This window comes from Chiloscyllium punctatum, chromosome 8 (genome assembly GCF_047496795.1).
Source record: "Chiloscyllium punctatum isolate Juve2018m chromosome 8, sChiPun1.3, whole genome shotgun sequence".
Lineage (NCBI taxonomy): Eukaryota > Metazoa > Chordata > Chondrichthyes > Orectolobiformes > Hemiscylliidae > Chiloscyllium > Chiloscyllium punctatum.
The window spans coordinates 46,061,522-46,083,277 of NC_092746.1; the positions used below are offsets into that span (position 1 = coordinate 46,061,522).

Here is a 21,756-nt window from a genome sequence, read left to right on the forward strand (position 1 = left end):
AACGTACATACTTATCATCAACCTAAGCTACAAATTATCTCAAATTGATTTCACAACTGTTTTTGGCTGCAGAGATATTAGCTGTATTAGTTATAAACTTCCAAAGTGCCTGAGATTCTGAAAGGATCCCAGTGGATTGGAAATTAGCTAATGAAACATCTTCCTTCAAGAAAGGAGAGAGACAGAACACAGAAAATTATCTGCCATGTGGAAATTAGTAGAGCCCATTAAGCTGGATTCTTAGAAAATCATAATGTAATCGGACAGGGTCAATTTGGCTTTTGAAAGGGGTATCATTGTTAGAATGGGATGGAATAAGTCCTATAGAATGTAGTGATTTTGGATTAGAAGTGTGGAATCCATATGGGTGGCAGTATGAAATATCAATGGTAGATGACACTGGTAATAGTTGATTGGCCCCGAACACTAGATATTCTGTATGACTGAGAATTAATCAGGAGATAATGGGGGCATGTAAAAAAGGCAGTGCATTAATCATAGGTGACATTAATCTTCACTGCCATTGTAAAACCTTTATTTAAAAAGGGAAGAAGATGCAAAAAAACTGGTAACTTTTGGCCAGTTAGCTTAATGTCTATTATTGGGAAAATGTTCAAGCTGGGCTTATGTAGGTTAAGTTTGGTGTAGTCCGTTCAGAACTCATGTCTCTTCAAGGAAAAAAATGAATAACGATTGTAATTTTGTTTGAGTGGGAGGGAAGACGAGAGACCTGATATGTATTAGCATCCCAGGGGTTTTCAAGCAGTTGGTGCAGACATTTGCAGAGTTGCAGCATGTTAAACCTGGTTGTTTATTGAAATCCCGATTTTTAACAACTCTGTTTTCAGATAATAGTTATATTTGGTAAGAAAAAACTGGGCTACTTCCTGTAGTACTAATCCATCCAGGCCAAGTTCATCCAAAATGTTTGTGCTTTGTTTCTGGATGTCAGTTAGGGCAGATAGTGAAATGCTGAAGTTCTCTTGGTCTCTTTGGGTAGGGCAGAGAAGAAATCACAAGTGATGAATAGTTGATTTGAGCAAGGACAAGATAAGCTTTGACGATAATGCCCCCTTGTTGGATAGCTTGTTGAAACTCATTGGTAGCTCAAGTGTGAAAAATTGCCATTTTGGTGAGCATGAGTTGGCACTTCTAACAAAAAAAAGTGAAAGGAAATTGATAGAAAATGCAAGTTTTTGTTATCGTTCTCAAGTTAAAAGGTGGTTTTTAAATTATTCATTTCCCCATCTTTCTAATACATTGACTCTTTGAATAGTCCAGAGAGTTTCACACAGCTCATAATACCTCATTATTCTTGACTGAACCTTGATAGTTAAGGGTGCAACATTTATTTATTTTATTTATTTGAAGATTGTGTCTATCCTCAATATTTTGACCCAATATGCTCAAGTACATTTACATTTTAACAGAAGTTACTCACGTCTGACAAAGTTTGTCTTCCTTCCTTCTGGCACAAAAGTGACTTGACGTTCCCTCAGACTGTCTTAGCCAAGCTGATTAAATTTGAGACAGGCTAATTCTGAAGCTTTTTCCTAGTTTGTGCAACTGAACAACATATGGAACTATCAAGGGAGAATAGTTAGTGTGATTACTATATTAGCTGACTTACTGTAACTATTCATTACACCATAACATACAAATGCTCTGTGCACTGAGTTCACAAAGAGCATAGGATTAGAAACAGAGTTTCAGCAACTATAAATAGATCTGTTTTTGTCCTTTTTATTGGTATAGCTGATGCTCGAAATGATCCTATAACGTTTAAGACAAATCTGAAAGGATATCCAGACAGACCTGGCTGGCTGCGATATATTCAAAGAACTCCATACAGTGATGGTGTGCTTTATGGGTCACCAACCATTGAGAACGCTGACAAAACGACAGTCATTGAGGTACCATAACAATCTATTTGTTAATGTGTTACCATGCTAGCTTTTAAGAGATTGTGGACAAAGTACAGAATTTCTGGCTATTTATGAACAATTTATTCTCACTGAGAAAATGTGTGCATTCTACCTTGTAATTCAATGCAATTTAGGAACTACTTGAAAACCAACCGTTGCAGAAACATTATGTTCAAGTTTAAGGTAAAGTGAAAATCACACTGAAATATTTTCTCTGACTGGGAGTTTATTCATTCCAATACCATAACTTCCTGTGTAAATGGAGTTTCCATCTCTCTTAAAACAAAACAAAGTTTGGCAACAGAAGCAGTCCCAAGGAAATTCATGTCCCATACAAAACTATTAGAATGGAAAATGGAGGTAAACTGTTCCATGTACGTAGCATGTTGTTGTCTCTGTGCTGTTACATACTTTGAAGTGATCTGATTATTTTTATGGAGGCAAACATGGCAATGTTGGACGTGGGAAGATTGGAAAATTGCAATGCCAAGCTCATTTTATTGCTGCAGGTCAAGGGATAAACATTACAAAGAACACACCCATTACTTCCGTCTGTTTAGTGAGTGCTTTGAGATCTTTTCTTCATTTCTTGTTGAAAGGGTAACTTCTGCAACATTAGTATACCCTCAATGCTACACTTCAATAGAAACAGAAATTCAGAAAATGAGTGGAACATTTGATCATCAGTGTAATCATAATATTTCCAGTGACTTCGCTTCCATAGCCTCCATTGTAGAGAACGCCACTGGCTCACCTCTTCAATTTGAAGTGGCCTGCCACTGGGACTCCTTGGTCTCAACCACTGGCCAGAGGAAACACGGTTCCGGTATTCCAGACTGTTCATTCTGTCAGAATTTTATGTTTCAATGAGATCCCTTCTCACTCTTCTCAACTCTGGGGAATACAGTCCTCCTCAACCCAATCTCTCCTCAAAACTGCTGTCCCAGGAATTAATCTAATGAGCATTCACTATACTCCTTCTTCTATGGAAAGTATATCTTTTCTTAGGCAAGGAAACAAAACTGCACACAGTACTCCAGGTATGGTCTAACCAAGGCTCTGGAGAGATGCAATAAGTTTTCTTTGCTCCAGAGTCAAACACACTTGCAATGAACATTAACATACTGTTTGCTGGCTTATCTGTCTGCTGCAACTGCAAGCTTGCTTCGTTAGTGTACAAAGACACACAGCTCTGTTTGTACATCAACCTTTCTGAATATAATCACAATTTTAAATAATGCTGGTCCCATTCCAGTGGGAAGAACAGAATGGCAAAGGTCACATTTATGGATGTTTTACTGTATTTGCTCAACTTGTCTAAATTGCTGTGAAACCTCTTTATACTTTCCTCATCATTCCACCTCCTATTGTGTTTTATGTCCTGAAAAAATTTAGAAATATTACAATTAGTTCCCTCATCCAAATCATTCTTCTATATGTAATGTGAATAGCTGGGGGTCCAAGCACTGACCCCTGTGATGTCATACTCGTCATTGTTTTCTGCTTTGATCAGTGCCCCCTTATTCTTAAAAGATTATTAATAGAAATTTTTGCAGAAAACCAAAACTAAGAGTCCCAAGTTGGTTCCTTAATGTACTGGTCTAAAAATCCATCTTGTACACATTCCAGAGCCTCATCTATCACAGTATTATTGATGTAGCTTTCCCAGTCTATATGCAGACTAAAGTTACCTGTGACAATACTTGCATCCTTATTATTTGGAGATGCCGGTGTTGGACTGGGGTGTACAAAGTTAAAAATCGGGTCAGGCAGCATCAAAGGAGAAGGAGAATCGATGTTTCGGGCATAAGCCCTTCAGGAATGAGGAGGGTGTGCCCAATTGAGCCCTCCACTACAACCTGATGAAGGAGCGTCACTCCAAAAGCTAGTGCTTCCAATTAAACCTGTTGGACTATAACCTGGTGTTGCGATTTTTTTTTTAAACTTTGCATCCTTATTGTATGCGTCTCTCATTTCATATTTAACACTATCTCCTACCTCACCACTACTGTTTCAAGATTTGTAGAGAATTCCAATTAATGTTTTGCACCCTTGATCCTTCTTGGCTCTACCCAGGTTCCCTGTGCTGTTATCCTTACTCACTACTGCGCTGGTATTACCTTTCATTGACAATGCCCCACCCACTTCATTTTCAGTTTTGCCTGCCCTCCTAAAGACTGAATGTCCTGGGATGTTTACTTGTTAGCCTTGGTCACCCAGCAGCTATGTATCCATGATTGCAATCATATTATACCTATGTATAACCTTCTGCTTTATTAACTTGCCTGCTTTATTGCAAAGGTTCCGTGCATTCAGATATAGTACCTTTTTTTTTGAGGTTTTCACTTTTTCACAGGGATGGAAATGTACATCTAGGATGAAAGGGAGTTGGGTCTAAAAAGAAAGGAAATTGTTGAACAGTCAGACAGCATCAAGAGTTATGGTGCAGGTGGGGACAAGTTGGGCAGAAAAATACAATTAATATAAGAAGCAAGCTTAGCGAGTCAGGCTGAAACAATTCATTTGGTCCTCCGCAGGCTGTTAGTTAACTTTTATCCCGTGACGTTGTCCTGATCCTGATAATCTGAAACAAATCTAATAAAATTATAATCCTTATCTTACATTTTTTAATAGATTTTATGCTTTGGTCTATTTACATTATTTATATCTGATTCTTCCTCTGCTAGAATTCTGTGATTAAATTATTTGATTTATTGGAAATAGCTGTACAGAAAATTGAAATACATGACTTGACCAAATATTTTTTTCTGTGATCTTCTGTGAGGAATATTTAAATTTTACTTAAAATTCATTGTAATTGCTTTACATGTCAAACACAACAACAAAATATGAAAATATTCTTGAAAAGGTTAATGAAGGAGGGAAAAAGAATCCAATAGAAAGCTAACTGGAAATATAGAAACAGAAGAGTTGCTGCAGTTATTTGAAAAGGAAAAGAGTTAACAAAATTAACATTGGTCTGTAGAACATGAGATTAAGACATTAATAATGGCAAATTAAGAGGTGGCTGATGAACCCAAACAGGTATTTTTGATCAGTCTTCGCTTTAGGGGATACTAATAACATCCCAGAATTAACTGAATATCAGGAAACCGAAAGGAGGGAGGAACTAAAGAAATTTACAATTACTAAGGAAGTGTTGCCTCGCAAATCCTTGAGCTGACAAGTCCTCGATCCTGATGAGTGTCATCCTCTGGTCTTAAATTTGAGCTGGTTGATGCTTTGATTTTAATTTGAGGGAAGATTCCATTTAGAATGGCATATAGTGAGTGCAACTCATTTACTTCAGGAAGGACAGGAGACAAAAAGCAGATTTTTTAAAAAAAATTTACTCATGGGATATAGGCATTTATGGCCCATCCCTAATTGCCCAGAGGGCAGTTAAGTGTCAACCATATTGCTGTGGATCTGGAGACACATCAGTGAGACCAGGTAAGGATGGCAGATTTCATTTCTGAAAGGATGAGTGATCCAGGTTTTTCCAACAATTGCATGGTCATCATTAGATTTCAGATTCTTTATTAAATTCAAATTCCACTATCTGCCATGGTGGGACTTGAACCCAGGTCCCCAGAACATTAGCTGAGTTTCTAAATTAATAGTCTAGCGATAATATCACTAGGCCATTTTCTCCCTATATCATAAACCAGTTAGCTTAATATGTCATAGGAAAACTGTTAGAAGCTATTATTGTAGACTTTATGCAAAGACACTGAGAAAAGTACATGATAAATAAGTCAGAGTAAACATGATTTTGTGAAAGGGAAGTCCTGTTCAAACCAAGTTATTTTGGGAAGAAACATGTGCCTTATGTAATGGGGTAGACAGTCACTGGATGGGTTGTTATTGCATTTCCTGAAGTGTCACATCTAAGGTCATTGCTGTAAATGAAAGCTGCTGGTGCAAGATGTAACGTAATGGCATTGGTAGAAGATTGGCTAGACTACAGAAAACTGTTATAAGTGGGTCATTTTCAGTTTTGGCAAGATGCAGTGAGTGGTGTACCACCAGGATCAGCATTGAGGTCTTAATTATGTAATTTACACAAATAATTTGGATGAAAGGGATTGAAAATAAGGTTGCTAACTTTGATGCCAAAATGATGGGTGGGAAAGACAGTTGTGAAGAAGTTACAAAGGGATGTAGGTAGACTAAGTGAGTGGTTGAAAATCTGGAAATGTGGAGTATAAAATGGGAAAATGTGGAATTGTCCATTTTGGCAGGATGAATAGAAAAGAAACATGCGATTGAAATAGTGAGAGATTGCAGAGGAATTTGAGTATCCTAGTGCATGAATTTCAAAAGACAACAAGGTGTTATGAAAACTAATAGAATATTATTGTTTTATTATGAGAGGAATTGAACTCAAAATTACAGAAATTATGCTTCAATCATACAGCACACTGAGATTACATCTGGAGTACAAAGCTAAAAAATCTCACAGCACCAGGTTATAATCCAACAGTTTTGGAAGCACTAGCTTTCGGAGCACTGTTCCTTCAAGTGGTTGTGGAGTATAAAATCATAAGGCACAGAATTTATCGCAAAAGTTTACAGTGTGACATAACTGAAATTATATATTGAAAAAGAACCAGAATATTTGTTAAGTTTCTCATCTTTTAGAACGAACATGTTGGTTTCATTTCTTTCTTATGTAAATCGCAGAACTTTTTTAAAGTTACATTCTCAAGTGAAATTTAACAATTGGTGTCATGTTAGCCCAGATAATGTATTGAAGGTGTGAGCTGCCCTGTGTGAGACAGTCTGACCATTGTGGCACAGACAGATTCTAATCTAAGAAAACAGATTTATAGAAACTTACATGGATTCATGCAGTTTTTAAGCAAAGTAAAATGTAATTCTGCAAGTACAAATTCCCCCCACAAACCTGTGTCTTTGTGTGCACGTGTGTGTAGGGGGTGTGGTATGAGTGTTTGAGTGTGTGTAAAGGGGTATAAGTTTGCATGAGAGTGGGAGTGCATGTGTGAGCTTTTGAGAGCGGGTCTCTGTGTCTGTGTGTGTGTGTGTGTGTGTGTGTGTGTGTGTATATACAGTGCAATGGGGTCCCCTGTAGTGCGACATTAACCCAAGGTCCCGGTTGAGGCTATTCCCATGGGTACCGAACTTGGCTATCGGCCTCTGCTCAGCCACTTTTTTGTTGTTGCCTGTCCCGAAATCTGCCTTGGAGGATGGTCACCTGAAAGTCCGAGGTCGAATGCCCCAGACCACTGAAGTGCTCTCCGACTGGGAGGAACACTCCTGTCTATTGTTTGTTCTGCGGTGTCCACTCATCTGTTGCCATAGCCTCTGCTCAGTCTCGCCGATGTACCATGCCTCAGGGCATCCCTGCCTGCTGCGTAGGAGATAGACAACATTGGCTGAGTGACATGAGTAGCTGCTACATACATGGTGGGAGGTGTCCGTGTCTACACACTGACACGTCTTGCAGCATCTACCGTGACAGGGTTGTATGGTGTTCTCCTGAAAGCCGGGCAGTTTGCTGTGGACAATGATCTGTTTGAGGTTTGGCACTTGTTTAAAAGCGAGAAGTGGAGGTGTGAGGAAGGTCTTGGTGAGGTGCTCATCCTCCCTAATTATCAATGGCTAGGCCACCATTTATTGCCCTAATTTTCCCAGAGGGTAGTTAAGTCAGCCACATTGTTTTGGGTGTGGAGTCACAGGTAAGAAAGACAGTGTCTTTCCCTAAAGAGCATTAGTGATTGGTTTTTCCCACAATTGACACGAGTTTAATGGCCTTCATTCGACTCTTAATTACAGATTTCTTATTGCTTTTATCTGCCACAGTGGTATTCAGACCAGGTTCCCAGAATGATACCGGGGTCTCTGGATTAATAGACTAATAATATTCTAGCACTAGACCATCACTGTTCCCAGTTTCTTAGTCACCAGCACCAGCATTAAAAATACCCACCACAAGAGGGAGGTATTTTAAATTAATAACTTTTCTGGCAATGAAACTACTGCAGGAGGTGTCATGGTGCAGCTGGAGTATTCCTGTCCCTGGGCGAGACCCAAGCAGTCTCTGCCATCTAAAGTGTGTATGTAGCGAAGCCCACCAATTGATTGACAGACTGTAAATCTTTCCTATATGCCTGATGGCAGACAGGAAGAACAGGTGACTTACCTGTTCCGCTATCATGCAGAAGGCAAGGGCAAACTATAACAGTACTTCGCCTGTAAGTACAGGTCATTCTGCTTGAACACAAATTTGCCGTAATGTGATTGCTGAATTGGGGACACTGTTTCTAAAGTGCGAACTTTCAAAACATGTGTTGGCTGTAATGTGATTACATCACAAACATTTTTAAAGTGCTGTTTCCAAAGCATGATTTTTCTGTAATGCGGGATTGCACAAGAACACAAGCATCACGTTATAATAGAACGACAAGTACAGACCACTGCAATACAATCAAAGTATGCCTTGCTTTATTTTCTGGATTTGTTAATTGAACTCAAATTCCAGCCGTTCCCATGGTGAGCTTTGAAGCCTTGGTACCAGGGCATTGATCTGAATCTCTGGATTAATAGTCGAGTGACATTACCACTTCGCTGCTGTCTCCACGAATAAATAGATAGCACTTGAGTAAGAAAAGGTAAGGTGTGAGGTGGGGTCAGAGCAAGAGGAATCTGTTAAGATCTTCAGGGTTATAATGCAACTATGTAAATGCACAGAATTGTAAGTAAGCTTCAGGCACAAAACCCCATGGAACTATGCACCAACACATAGTGCGTAGTAATGGGTGTGGAATTTTAAATATTGTCGTAGGCAGTTTCTAACTGGAATACCATAGAATTACAGAAAGCCTAGAGTGTGCAAAGAGGCTATTTGGCCCATTGAGTCACACCGACTCTCCTAAAGAGCATCCCACCTAAACTCAGCCCCGTCTACCGTATCCCTGCATTTCCCCCATGGTTAACCTCCGTAGCCTGTCCACCCCTTGACAGGATAGGTAATTTAGCATGGCCAATCCACTGAATCTGCACATTTTCAGGTTGTGGGAGGTAACTGCAGTATGTGGAAGAAACACAACAACACAGCAGAATGTGCAAACTGCACACACAGTTGCCCGAGGCTGGCACCGAACCCAAGTCCCTAGCGCTGTGAGGCAGCAGTGCTAATATATTTATCTTTTTGATGATTTGCTGTTTCTTTTCTTCTTTTACAGATCACTGCTTATAATAGACGAACATATGAAACAGCAAGGCATACTTTGATTGTCAACATTATGGCTTCAGATGGTATGAAGGTTTTTTAATATATTTACTGTTTTACATAGTAAGGGTAATGACTTTGCAATAAAAACAAAACTTGGTGTAAACATGCAGCTTGCATCTGCAGAGGAGAAAAGACTGCTCAGAATTCTGGATGTCGAGTTTCCTTGTGCTATTTTACCATTTGGAAGCATTCTCAGCAACAGTAAGAACCAACTTTTGAGTCAATCTGTTCTTTGATTTTGGCCAGAAACAACTTTAATGTGGAATCATTACAAATAGAATTTTTAAAACAACACATTTGTAATTTCCTAGAAGTTAAGAGATGAAGACATTCCTATACCTGAAGTATAGTAAATGTGGAATGTATCATCCATGAGGCAGTTTACAGCTGGGAGCTGCTATTCTGGTAGGCTAGACTGGGTGAGGATGGCAGATTTCCTTATCTAAAAGACATTAGTGAACCAATTTTGTTTTATTATCACCAGTACTGATCGATAGCTTTATATTCTGGATTTGTTAATTGAGCTCAAATTCCAGCCGTTCCCATGGTGAGATTTGAAGCCTTGGTACCAGGGCATTGATCTGAGTCTCTGGATTAATAGTCGAGTGACATTACCACTTCGCCGCTGTCTCCACGAATAAATAGACACTTAAGTGCTAAGGTATGAGGTGGGGTCAGAACAAAAGGAATCTGTTAAGATCTTCAGGGTTATAATGCAACTATGTAAATGCACAGAATTGTAAGTAAGCTTCAGGCACAAAACCCCATGGAACTATGATGTCATGGTGATAATGGAGACAAAAAGAGGAAGGACTTGGTGTGAAATATCCGTGAATACAATGTGCAGAATAAGGGCCAAAACATGATGGATTGTAATGAGAAATTAAATTCAAAGTTACTCTATTCTTCTCACGGCAAGTCAACACAGTCAACTTCCTTCATAATGATGTGGAATTGCTGATGAAGGTTACACATGCCAAAAACCCACTAGCTTCTGGAGATTCTTGTGTTGGTGTGCAGTGCCGTTTCAGAGATGTAAAACTACAATCTGATAAAGAATCTTAGGCTTGAACTGTACTATCTTGCTGAACACAGTACTTTGACCAAATACATTAATCCATATAATGATTACCAGGCTCTAGCTTTTTTGAGATTAAATGTTACAAAACATTCTTGAGAATTCAATGGGAAAACCATCTCTCCTAATATTGATTAATAACTAGAGGTGGTCTATATTTAGTTGAATAACCATCCATGCCACTTTAAGTGTGGAACATCAAAAAAACCATAAGTATCACAACATATTCGAAATGATTACGTTCATTAGGAGAGGGATGTTAATATCAGAGCTGAAAATGTGTTGCTGGAAAAGCGCAGCAGGTCAGGCAGCATCCAAGGAACAGGAGAATCGACGTTTCAGGCATAAGAAGGGTTAAGAAGGGCTTATGCCCAAAACGTCGATTCTCCTGGTCCTTGGATGCTGTCTGACCTGCGCTTTTCCAGCAACACATTTTCAGCTCAATCCCCAGCATCTGCAGTCCTCACTTTCTCCTCGGACGTTAATATCAGTCAGCTTCAATTCGGACTGTCCTGAACTTACTGGGTGACGCACACTCCAGGATTAAGGTGATATTACAGGTATTTCAGATATAACGTGTTTTGTCGGTGCAAATTGGCGCAAATGCACTTGACAAATAGTGGACACTGTTTGCATAGTGCGAACTTTTTACTGCACGGGTGTAGTACAGCGCAAGATTACACACACACGCAACTATCGCGTTACACCAGAAATACCTGTACTTTGTTATTTGATGGATATCTTTCTTTTACTTTCAAGTATTGTAATTGTATCAGAATCATAGAATCCTTACAGTACAGAAAGAGGCCATTCAGCCCATCAAATCTGCACCCCAACCCTTTGAATAGAATCCCATCCTGACCCAGCCCATTACCATATCCCAGTAACCCTGTATTTACCACGGCCAATCCACCTAACCTGCACATCTTTCGACTGCAGGAGGAAACTGGAGCACACGGCAGATACCCATGCCGACACTGGGAGAACATGCAAACTCACACAGGCAGTCGCCTGAGGGTGAAATCGAACCAGCTCCCTGGTAATGAGGCAGCAATGCTAACCACCAAGCCACCATGCTAACCTTAGAAAAAGTTTGAAGTTTGGATTCTCTTGTAGAAATAAGAACTGAGATATTACTGGGAAATAAAAGACACCAATTTGCCAATGCTCTCTTCTTACACTCATTGTGACATTTTGCAAGAATGTAAATTTGAGGAGAAAACTAAAGTTGCCACTGCCTGAGAGAAGAGTGTTGTTTGACTGGCAAGTAGACTTTGATTGATAGAGGTGTGGCTATGGAAAATGCACCCATTGATGTTGCATGTCAGTTAACAGCCAGTTTTTGTTTAAATTTTGATCAAGCAGGTTGGCAACGATTCATCAGATCATCGCCCTGAGAAGTGAAACAGTGAATAGCTGTCTCCTATTTTTGTGGAATTGAAGCAGACAGTGCATGTTCTTTCTGTCTGCAAAGAACAGGGTCCTGTGTGTTAATGTATGTAGCTTCTAGTGCAGCACACCGTAACCTTGACTGGCAATCTTAAATTGTGTGTCAGCATAGTTCCTGCTATATTCAGGATTATTCAGCAAATACTATCTAATTGTAGAATCACATTTATTGTTAGACACTGTAAGCACAGACTGGTGCGTACAGTCAGTACCCTGCTTGTTGTGAACAGCTGAATGGATATGCTGTTGATGAATCTCTGATTTCAGGATGTACTGCCTACGTACCTGGCATCACACTAGCACTGAATTTCATATATCATTTTTTGTTTCTGTGATAGGCAGAAGGCCTGTTTTTACCTGATGGCAGCATCTTTTTATTGGCTAACACACACATGTTGCTACTGCATAACAGCAGCATGAAGCAGCTGGTTTCACCTGTTGCTGAAAGTATCTGAGATATTGTACATTTTTCTTGGTAATCTGAGGTAGGCTGGGCACTATTAAGACCGAGGGGGTGCCTTAGGGTCTTCCACCAGTTTGCCTGACGTACAGCAATAAATGATCAGACCAGAGTGTCTGTATTCCTTCGGGTGGTTTTGTTGAAGCCAGTTTCTACAACAAGTTTGCACGGTGAACAAAGGGCTGGAACCCTGTTTACCTGATTTCTGACAAGGCCAATCTTTTGAGTGTGGAATTGTTCATGCACGATGGCAGTTTATGGAATACAATACTAGGTCTGATAATAAGGACCAGTTACCTTTCTCTTTCAATGTTATTTAACATTGTGATTTATGCTCACTAGTTTAGTTACTTCGGTTATACAGAGTCCCAGACTAAGCATAGGACCACACATCGCAGTGGCAAGGCTCACATGATATCATGAGCTACAAAGCAAAGTCGAGTAAAATTGCTGCCAGCAATGCATCTCTTCCCCGATGAGCCCAATCTGCTCTATGCTTGTTTTGTTTTGAATAGAACGTCTGTCAAATGATGTCACCATCTGTGGCAGTGTACCCACAGTCACTGCTGCAGACATCAGATTGGCCGCCTTGAGGGTGAACCAATGGAAAGCGACAGGTTTGGATAGAGTCCCCAGCCTTGCACTCCGATCCTGCGTGGACCGACTGGTGGGAGTTTTTGCAGATATCTTTAACCTTTTTTTAATCTGAGCAGCATGAGGTAGCACTCCCTCGCAGCACCAGGGACCTGGATTGGATTCCAGCCTCAGGCAGCTTTTTGGGTGGAGTTTGCATGTTCTCCCTGTGTCTGCGTGAGTTTCCTCCAGGTACTCCAGTTTCCTCCCACACTCCAAAGATGTGCAGGTCAGGTGCATTGGCTATGCCAAATTTCCCATAGTATTAGCTGCATTAGTCAGGGGTAAATGTTGGGGAATGGACTTTGGAGGGTTGGTGTGGACTTGACGGGCCAAATGGCCTATTTCCACACTGTAGGGAATCTAATCTAATCTAACCTCTCATCACTCTGACGTAACGTTCCCACCTGCTTCAAGAAGACCAGCATCATTTCAGTGCCTGATTTTTCTTTGGCAATGTATCTTAATGTCTACCGCTTGACTCTGACATCCATCATTGTGAAGTGTTTTGAGAGGTTAGTAATGGCACACATTAACTCCAGCCTTCTAGAATTGCATTGCTCCACTACAAATCACCTATTGTGACAATGAGCCCATGGCCGGTGCCATCTCTCTGGACCTACGCTCATCCCTGGAACATTTGGATAATAAAGACACCTATGTTAAACTCTTATTTCTTGACTTTGGCTCTGCCTTCAACACCATAATTCTAACTGAACTTATCTCCAAACGCCAAGACCTGGGTCTCTGCTCCCTGCTTCTGCAACAGGATCCTTGACTTCTTGACCTGCAGACCGCAGTCAGTAAGCATAAGTGGTGACACCACCTCCACAACAATGCTCTATACTGGTGCCACACAAGGCTGTGTATTCAGCCCTAACTGTACTCTTTATGCTCTCAAATTCTAACTCCACTATGCAAACTTATGCAAAGGAATAAAAGCTGTAAGAGTGAAGTGTAGCAAATGCGGCTGGGAGGGTAGTTACCACTCCGTTGCATGTCACTATCCTAAATGTAATAGTAATATAAGAAATAGTGAAGAAGATGCGAAATCCAATGCGAAATCTGCCGACTTAGATTTACAACAGCCATAGGTTTAGGGCAGCACGAGAGGCATGTGCACCCTAATTTAAGAAATATTAAAAGAAATAAAGAGAAGAAAGGTAATTTGGAAAAAGTAGAAAAAGGTAAAAGAGGAGTTTGGTCCAACTCTGAAATAAAAATGCTGAAACAGTTAGAACAGGAACTTGTAAGCTGCAAAAATATTAATAAACTTATCACTAAAAAATTAAGAACTAAAACGCCAAAACAAATTTCCGATAAAAGACTATTAGTTAAACAAACTAGAACTAGCAACAAAGAGGTGGACACAAGTCAAGGAGTAGTCCCCATTAATGATAATAGAAATGAAGAGAATAGTGACGTTGATTTCGATACTCCAATAGAGGAAATAGTAATAGAAGAGAATAACTATCAAGGAAATAATAATAATACTAATGGGAGTTTAGAATCTAAGAATCGGCTATTATTAGAGATGATGGAGGACAAAATAAGTAAAAGCAAACGTACAACAATAAATGACTATGATAGCATTATGGATATGGTAATTGGTAAATTAGGAACTAATAATGAAAGTAATAAATTGAATAAACCGAAATATATATATAAAGGAATTAATTACTAAGCATAAGGATATTAGACAAGAATATAATACGAGAGTAAGTAATGCCAAGAGAAGATATAGTAGAAAAAAAGGAAAATTTTAAGAAATACAGGTTATATCTAAGAATAAAAGACAGTACCTAGCTAGAACTATGATGGGAGCTCAGTCTAAATGTGAATGACTGCTTAGCAAGACTGAGCTAGAAGATTATTTTAAAAATAGATTGTCTATTCCTAATAAAAGTAATTTGAGAGGATTTGCCAAATATAAAGAATTTGCTCTCAAATTCTAACTCCATTTATCCTCTACCTCCTCAGAAAGTTAAGTGAATTTGGCGTATCCACAAGGACTCATACCAGTTTTTATAGATGCACCATAGAAAACATTCTCTCTAGATACATCACAGCTTGGTGTGGCAACTGCTGTGCCCAAGACCACAGGAAATTTCAGAGGGTTGTGAACGCAGCCCAGTCTATCACGAAAACCAGCCTTCCTTTCATTAACTCCATCTATACTTCCCACTGCCTCGGGAAAGCAGCCAGCATAATCAAATACCTTCCCACCCTAGTTATACGCTCTTCCACCCTCTTCTGTCGGCAGAGGATACAAAAAAGTTTGAAAATGCATATCAACAGATTCAAGAACAGCTTCTTCCCTGCTGCAATCAGACATTTGAACAGACCTCTCATATTAAAGTTGATCTTTCTTTGCATCTTCTCTGTAGCTGTAATGCTATGTTCTGCATTCTGTGCTATTACCCTGATGTAATTATATAAGACATGATTTGTCTGGTTAGCATGCAAAACAATACCTTCACTGTAGCTTGGTACATGTGACCATAAACAAATTTGGTTTAAAATACCAAAGTAATACATTAAAATTTAAATTGTCTTATCAAGTCTTCTGTATCAAATACATAGTGAATCTGACTCTTATTCTCTTTTGATGGAAGAATATATTTTCAGGAGTTTTGACTGGACTCTTACAATATCTGGGAAAATTACAATCTAACTGAAAAAGAAATCTGTATTTTAGGAAGAAGGTAGCATTCTTGCCTGGCTTCCTTCCTTTGGCTGGAGGCTGGTTAGACTCTCCAGACCCATATTAGGTTTCTTAACTTCAGTCAGAAGGAGTTAAACTTTGAGAGATGTGGTTACTCCCAATGGCTCCATGTGAAGATTTATGATTGTTAAAAAGACACAACAAGGTATTTAGGAAGATGGGGCTGGAAAGAATAAATAAAAGGTGGCAGTGTTGAGGTTATCCAGGAATGTTGACAGTCAGAATCAATTTGCTTACAGTTAAGAAACAGTAGTTGTGTTTTTAAACTGTTGGATGTTTCTGCAGACCACAAACCAGTGATAAAGACAGAAAAGCAAATTTATAGAAGAGGTGCAAAAGTTATGGATAGCGATAATAGGACTTCATTGCCATCCCAGTTTATAGTGGAATAATCAAGATTGTGGGCAGAGAGAAGGAAGAGATTCTGAAATGTGCTCCTGGGAATTTGAGATGTTTTACCCCTCTATGATGGAGGCATTGTTAGTTCCGGTTCTTGGAACTGAGGTGGATCAAGTGGATCAAATGTCAGTTGGAAATGTTCAGAGAATGGTGCTCACAGGGTTTAGATGAGCTATACAAGAAGCAATCTGGAGTAAAAATATTCATACACAAATCTCCCAAGTGTAATTTCTGCTCCATGCTAAATTAGTGTTCTCTACCATCCTGTCTTCACTTGGTTGGGTATTTGAACTCTGGATCAACACACTTCTGTTGCAGAAAATTTGACATTCCTACATACCATCAGTATAAATACATTTTTCTGACCTCTTAATATTGATAATCTTGAAGGTGTGTCCTTTTAATTAAATATTTAACTAATGGTAGCCCTTTTCTTCTGAAGATTTCTCCGGTCATCCTGGACTTTGTCTTTTGAAAAGAATCACAATTTCATCGCTGTCTATTCAAAACTAAGGCTAACTATCTGCCCCTCATGTTAACCTGATGAAATGTCTTGAGGCTAGCCTAACTTTACCATCCTTGACTTGGGGGATCAAGTTGTTTAAATGGCCCTGCTGTGTTCAGACCTGCCTGTCCTTTTTAAGAAATAGTTAGAAGAGGATAGTTGCAGTGCAGACATTGGAGGTCTAACGTACCTGTGTTCTACCTTGTTTCCCGGGCTGTGGGTCCTCCCTGTTAGATGTCAGTGCAGTCATCCTACACTTCTGGGCAAATGTCAAGAGACAAGAGAGCTGATATCTAGCTCATCATTCCATGCCTTGCAGTTTGCACCTGGGGAGTAAGTGTTTCCACATACAAACCGTAAGAGAATTAACATCCAGATGACTGTGTGCATATAGCTAGATAAGTGCAATCACAGCACACAGACCTCTGTACATCACTTGCCAAATGTTTCTGTGGGTCTTAAGTCAGGGTCTGGGTATACGTTGTTTTCAACTTTTGTGTTCTTGTCGTTTAAAGATTACCCTTTGCCCTATCAAGCGGAGTTCTTTGTGAAAAACATGAATGTGGAAGAGATGTTGGCAAGTGAGGTTATTGGCGATTTCCTGGGAGCCGTGAAGAATGTTTGGCAGCCTGACCGCCTCAATGCCATTAACATCACCTCCGCACTCGACCGTGGTGGACGAGTACCTCTGCCCATCAATAATATGAAGGAAGGGTGAGTTTAATTTCTTTGGAAAACAAAAAAAAGCAATTTTTCAGATTTGCATCTGACTCCTTGTTGTTTAAGTAATTTGCTTTACCTTGATATCTAAGTATACTGAGAACCTGAAGGTTAATTTCATTGCAGTAACTAAAGTCTGTACAATGTAGAAATATAGAATAAATGGCATAGGTAGATTTATCTTTCTCATTTGCAGCCTTTTCTCAAGGCCCTGGAACCCTTTTGAGCCCATTTCCAGTAGAGGCTTGACCCAGTATATTTAGCTGTGTTTTCCAGGCTGGGGATGAGGAAACCCTCTCACTGACTCCCTTCTTCCAGACAGTCAGTGTAGTCTCATCCATTGTATGGTAACAACTTTTCACAAATCATTTATAGCCATAGGGATAGCAAAGTACAGGAACACTGGGAAAGGCCAATGGAAGACAGCATGGGTCAACTATATATTCCTGCCCCCTTCCCCACACACATTTAACTCCCAGATGTCTTCAGTCTTAAGATACAGATCTGAGTTTCTTTGCAAAGAATTTATTACCATGTGAATTCCAAATTGTCCTAACTCTCAGTTGGCGGAGTATAAAAAACTGTGTTCTCTCTCCCATACAGCCTCACTGGACTTTTAAAATTTCACTTGTCTGACCACAATTTTAAGGTGATTCGAGGAATGTTTAGGGGAGATGTGAGAGGCGGGTTCTTTACAGAGAGTGGTGGGTGTGTGGAATGCACTTCCAGCAGTGGTAGTAAAGTCAGATACATAAGGACATTTTAAGCGACTCGGATAGGCACATGGATGATAGTAAAATGAAAGGTATGTAGGTAAGTTTGATCTTTAGAGTAGGATAAAAGATCAGCACATAAAAAGTCAAAGGGCTTGTACTGCATTGTACTGTTTTATGTACCAGGACCAGGTTTCACACACTTCCTTCCCCCCACTTTGCAGCCCCTCTCTCATTCTCCTTCCTTTCCAACAGTGAGCAGCTCCTGACGGTGATGACTTGTCTCTGGTTGCTCTATGATTTAATGTCAAGGGCTTTTTTTGTTTGGGGTATTTGGGGTGAATCCAGCCATGGCCTCTGTATTCCAAATGCTGGAAGAAAGGCACTAAGGCAAAGCATAACGATAATTAGTCAATTTTTTTATTCAATATGGTATGAATTAATTGTTCATTTTTTGATATGACTTTTATTTTAGTACGGTGGTGAGGTGTTGGTTGGTGAGAGAGGAAAGATAAGGTGTGGAACAAATGGTGAATGGAAAATCTGCTGTGACTACTGCTATAGCATCTGGATGATTACCAACGATAGAGGGGCAGCCACCTTCCTTCCTATTCCTTGTTCTCACAATCCTTCTCCTCCACCTTCTGCTCCTGCTCATGATATGGACAATGACAAGGGCAGAGTTGATCTGTATTACCTGCAAAGCTAAGTATTGCGGTCTGCAACATGAGAAAACTTGAATTTCTAGTGATCTTAGTCGCTTCTCTGGAAAACAGTGAAATGTAGTGAGATCTCATTGAGTAGAGAATCTTAGTAACCTCCATTATGGAACACTAGAAGGTAAACTGTGCGATGCTGCAAATATCTTCAGCTTAGAATAGTCAGAAGCAGGAACTCTGGACAGACTAATTCCAACACTTGCTACTTTGTGCAACTGAATCACACACTGATAGCTGCAGATTTCTGTGACGCCCTTAAATGAACCACAGGGATCTTACAGGTTTTTCCTTGCTGATGTTGCTCATGCTGTTAAAGTTGTTTAAAATAGATTGACAGGGAATGAGGTCCTGACAAGTAATTCAGAGGAGCGAGAAGCTGAGATGGAATTAGAAGTTAAAATGTGAGTGAATGAGTCTGGAAGGCAGATGAAATGTGGGCTAGATAAGAAACAGTGAGTTTAGCAAGGCTAAATAGAATGTATCTGAATGCAAGGAGCATGAGGAATAAGCTGGATGAGTTGAGGGTACAGAAGACTACATGGGAATTATCTCAGAGTTATGACTGAGACTTGGTTGAAAGATGAGTAAGGTTGGCAGGTCAACATCCCTGATTATAGGATATTCAGATGACACAGAGAGGTTACGGTGCTGGTGAGGTTTGCTGTTAGCAATATTGATCAAGGAATCAATTCTAGCAATGAGGAGGGATGAAATCTTGGAAGGATCATCAAATGAGGCCATGAGGGGAGAAGTGAAAAATAAAAAAGGGACAAACCTGTTGAGTGTGTACTACAGGCCATCGAATAGTCTGGAAGAGAGGGGAACAAATACATACTCTTACATTTCTCTGAAATAAGATTAATAAGATAGCAATAGTAAATGTTTTAACTACCCAAATATTAACTAGGTTAGTTTTAGTGTGCAGGTATAGTGGGAAAAGAATTCTTCATTTTCATTCAGAAGAACATTAAGCAGGACATGGAAAACCCAACAAGGGAGGGGAACCTAATGTTTGGAAATTTGCCCAGGGAGGTGGAAGGTGTATTAGTAGGGGACTATTTTGGAGGCACTGACCATAACTCAGTTATATAGTTATGAGAAGCGATAAGGATAGCTGCAAGTATAAGTTGTAAACTTGGAGAGGTTAATTTTACTCTAAGATGCAATTTGGTCCAAGTGGATAAGGACAGCTAAAATATTGAATCGGAGCAATGGGAGACCTTACAGGAGGAAATAGCGAGAGTACAAGACAAAACTCTTGCTATAAAGACAAAGGGTGAGACCAAGACCGGAGAATCTTAGATGTCAAGTGACATAAAAGTTAGCAATTTAAAAAAAAATAATCCTATAGCAGATATGGCTTGATATGGCAGAGTCACTCCAGGAGTATAAAAATGCAGGAAGGAAATTAGGTAGGCATAGAGAATGCATGAAAACACATTGGGTAGAATAAAGGGAAACCAGAGGGGTTTTTGAATACATAAAGAACAAAGAAATAACTAGTGAAAGAGAAGGGTCGATTTGAGGACAATAGAAGTAATTTGCATGTGGATCCAGAAGATATGGGCACAGTGAATACTCATTGAATACATCGCATCAGTCTTCACGATGTCGATGGCATGTCCTGGCAGGGCGGATGACTGTGAAATATAGGAATAAATTAACATAGGGAGAGGAGATACAAGCAGGTTTAACAGCCTTAAAAGTAGGTAAATCTACTGAACCAAATCAGATGTATCCCATCTGTTGAGGCAGACAAAGCAGGAGAAATCAGGGGCTCTAGCAGTAATTTTCAAAACCTCTTGTGTCCATGGATTAGGTGCCAGAAGACTGAAGGGCTGTGAATATTGTTGCATTATTTAAAAAGGAAGAAAAGGATAGAGCAAAAAATTACGAGCCAGTCAATTCAATCTTGGTGATGGAAAGTTATTAGAAAGAATTCTGAGGGATAGAATAGATCTCCTGTTGGAGAGAGCAGATTAATTAATTAATTAAATTAGTTATGATAGTCAGCATGGATTTATAAAGGGAAGGTCTTGTTCGACACTTTTTTGATCAAATGTTTTGAGGCGGTAACCGGGAGTGTGGATGAGGGTAATTCATTTAATATGGTTGATAAGGACTTTAGCAAGGCTTCTGATACCGTCCCTCATGGTGGACTGATCAAGAAAGTAAGCCCATGGGATGTAAGGCAAAGTCACACATTGAAGCTAAAGTTGGCTGAGAAGGAGGAAGCTGAGGGTGATGGTAGAGGGATGTTTCTGTGTCTAGAAGGATGTTTCCAGTGGGGTTCTGTAAATTTTGGTGCTGAGGTCCTTGCTGTTTGTGCTATTTGGACATTTCATGTGGGGCAGTGATCAAGAAGTTCACAGGTGACATGAACATCGGTAGCGTGGTAAATTGTGAGATGGATAGCTCTATACTGTCGGAGAATATTAATGGACTGGTCAGGTGGGTAGAACAGTGGTAAACTGAGTTTAAGCTGAAAAGGTATGAGGTTGGCCTTCCACTTGGGGAAGGCTAACAAGGCAAGGGATTAAACTGTGAATGGTAAGGACCTCAGGAAGTACTTAAGATCAGAGGAACCTTTGTGTGTATGTCCATGGATCCTGGAAGGTTACAAGGTGAGTAGGCAAGGTTGTTAAGAATGCATGTGGGATACTTGCGTTTAGTAACTGAGGCAAAGAATACAAGTGGAAGGTATTCATGCTATAACAGTATAAAACACTGGTTCAGCCACTCCAGGAGAGCTATATGCAGTTGTAGCCACTGCATGGTGGGAAGGATGTGATTGCATGAGAGACGGTGCTGAGAAGATTTGCCAGAGCGCTGTCTGGGCTTGGAGGGTCTGAGTAATGAGAAAAGATTGGATAGTTTGGAGTTGTTTTCCTTGGGACAGTATATGCCATGAGAGAATTTGATAGAGGTCAATAGCAATGTGGGGCAGAGATAGGGTGGATAGAAAGGCATTTTGGAAGGAATATCAAAGAGAAATATTTTCACAAAGCATAGCAGGAGACTGGAGCTCACTGTAGGTAGTTGAGTCAGAAAATCTTGTAACATTTAAGCAATATTTAGCCTCCAGGGTTACAGGCCAAAGGCTGGAAAAAGTGTAGACATGATTTTTGTCCAGGCCAAACATGATGGGCTGACTGGCCTCTTTCCGTGTTGC

At 39.9% G+C, this 21,756-nt stretch overlaps 1 protein-coding gene across 10 annotated transcripts in view; it reads left to right on the top strand.

The window, feature by feature from the left end:
- The window catches only part of sgce (sarcoglycan, epsilon), a 103,145-nt gene that overhangs the window by 25,807 nt on the left and 55,582 nt on the right, over positions 1-21,756 (top strand). For all 10 annotated transcript variants that reach the window (XR_011961327.1, XR_011961328.1, XR_011961329.1 and 7 more), the window contains 3 exons: positions 1,756-1,913; positions 9,134-9,206; positions 16,948-17,146. Coding sequence is in view for 7 of the 10 variants with exons in the window: in XM_072575478.1 (XP_072431579.1) it covers positions 1,756-1,913; positions 9,134-9,206; positions 16,948-17,146 (430 nt within the window). In the remaining 3 variants the exon portion in view is untranslated. The remainder of the gene's footprint in view (positions 1-1,755; positions 1,914-9,133; positions 9,207-16,947; positions 17,147-21,756) is intronic.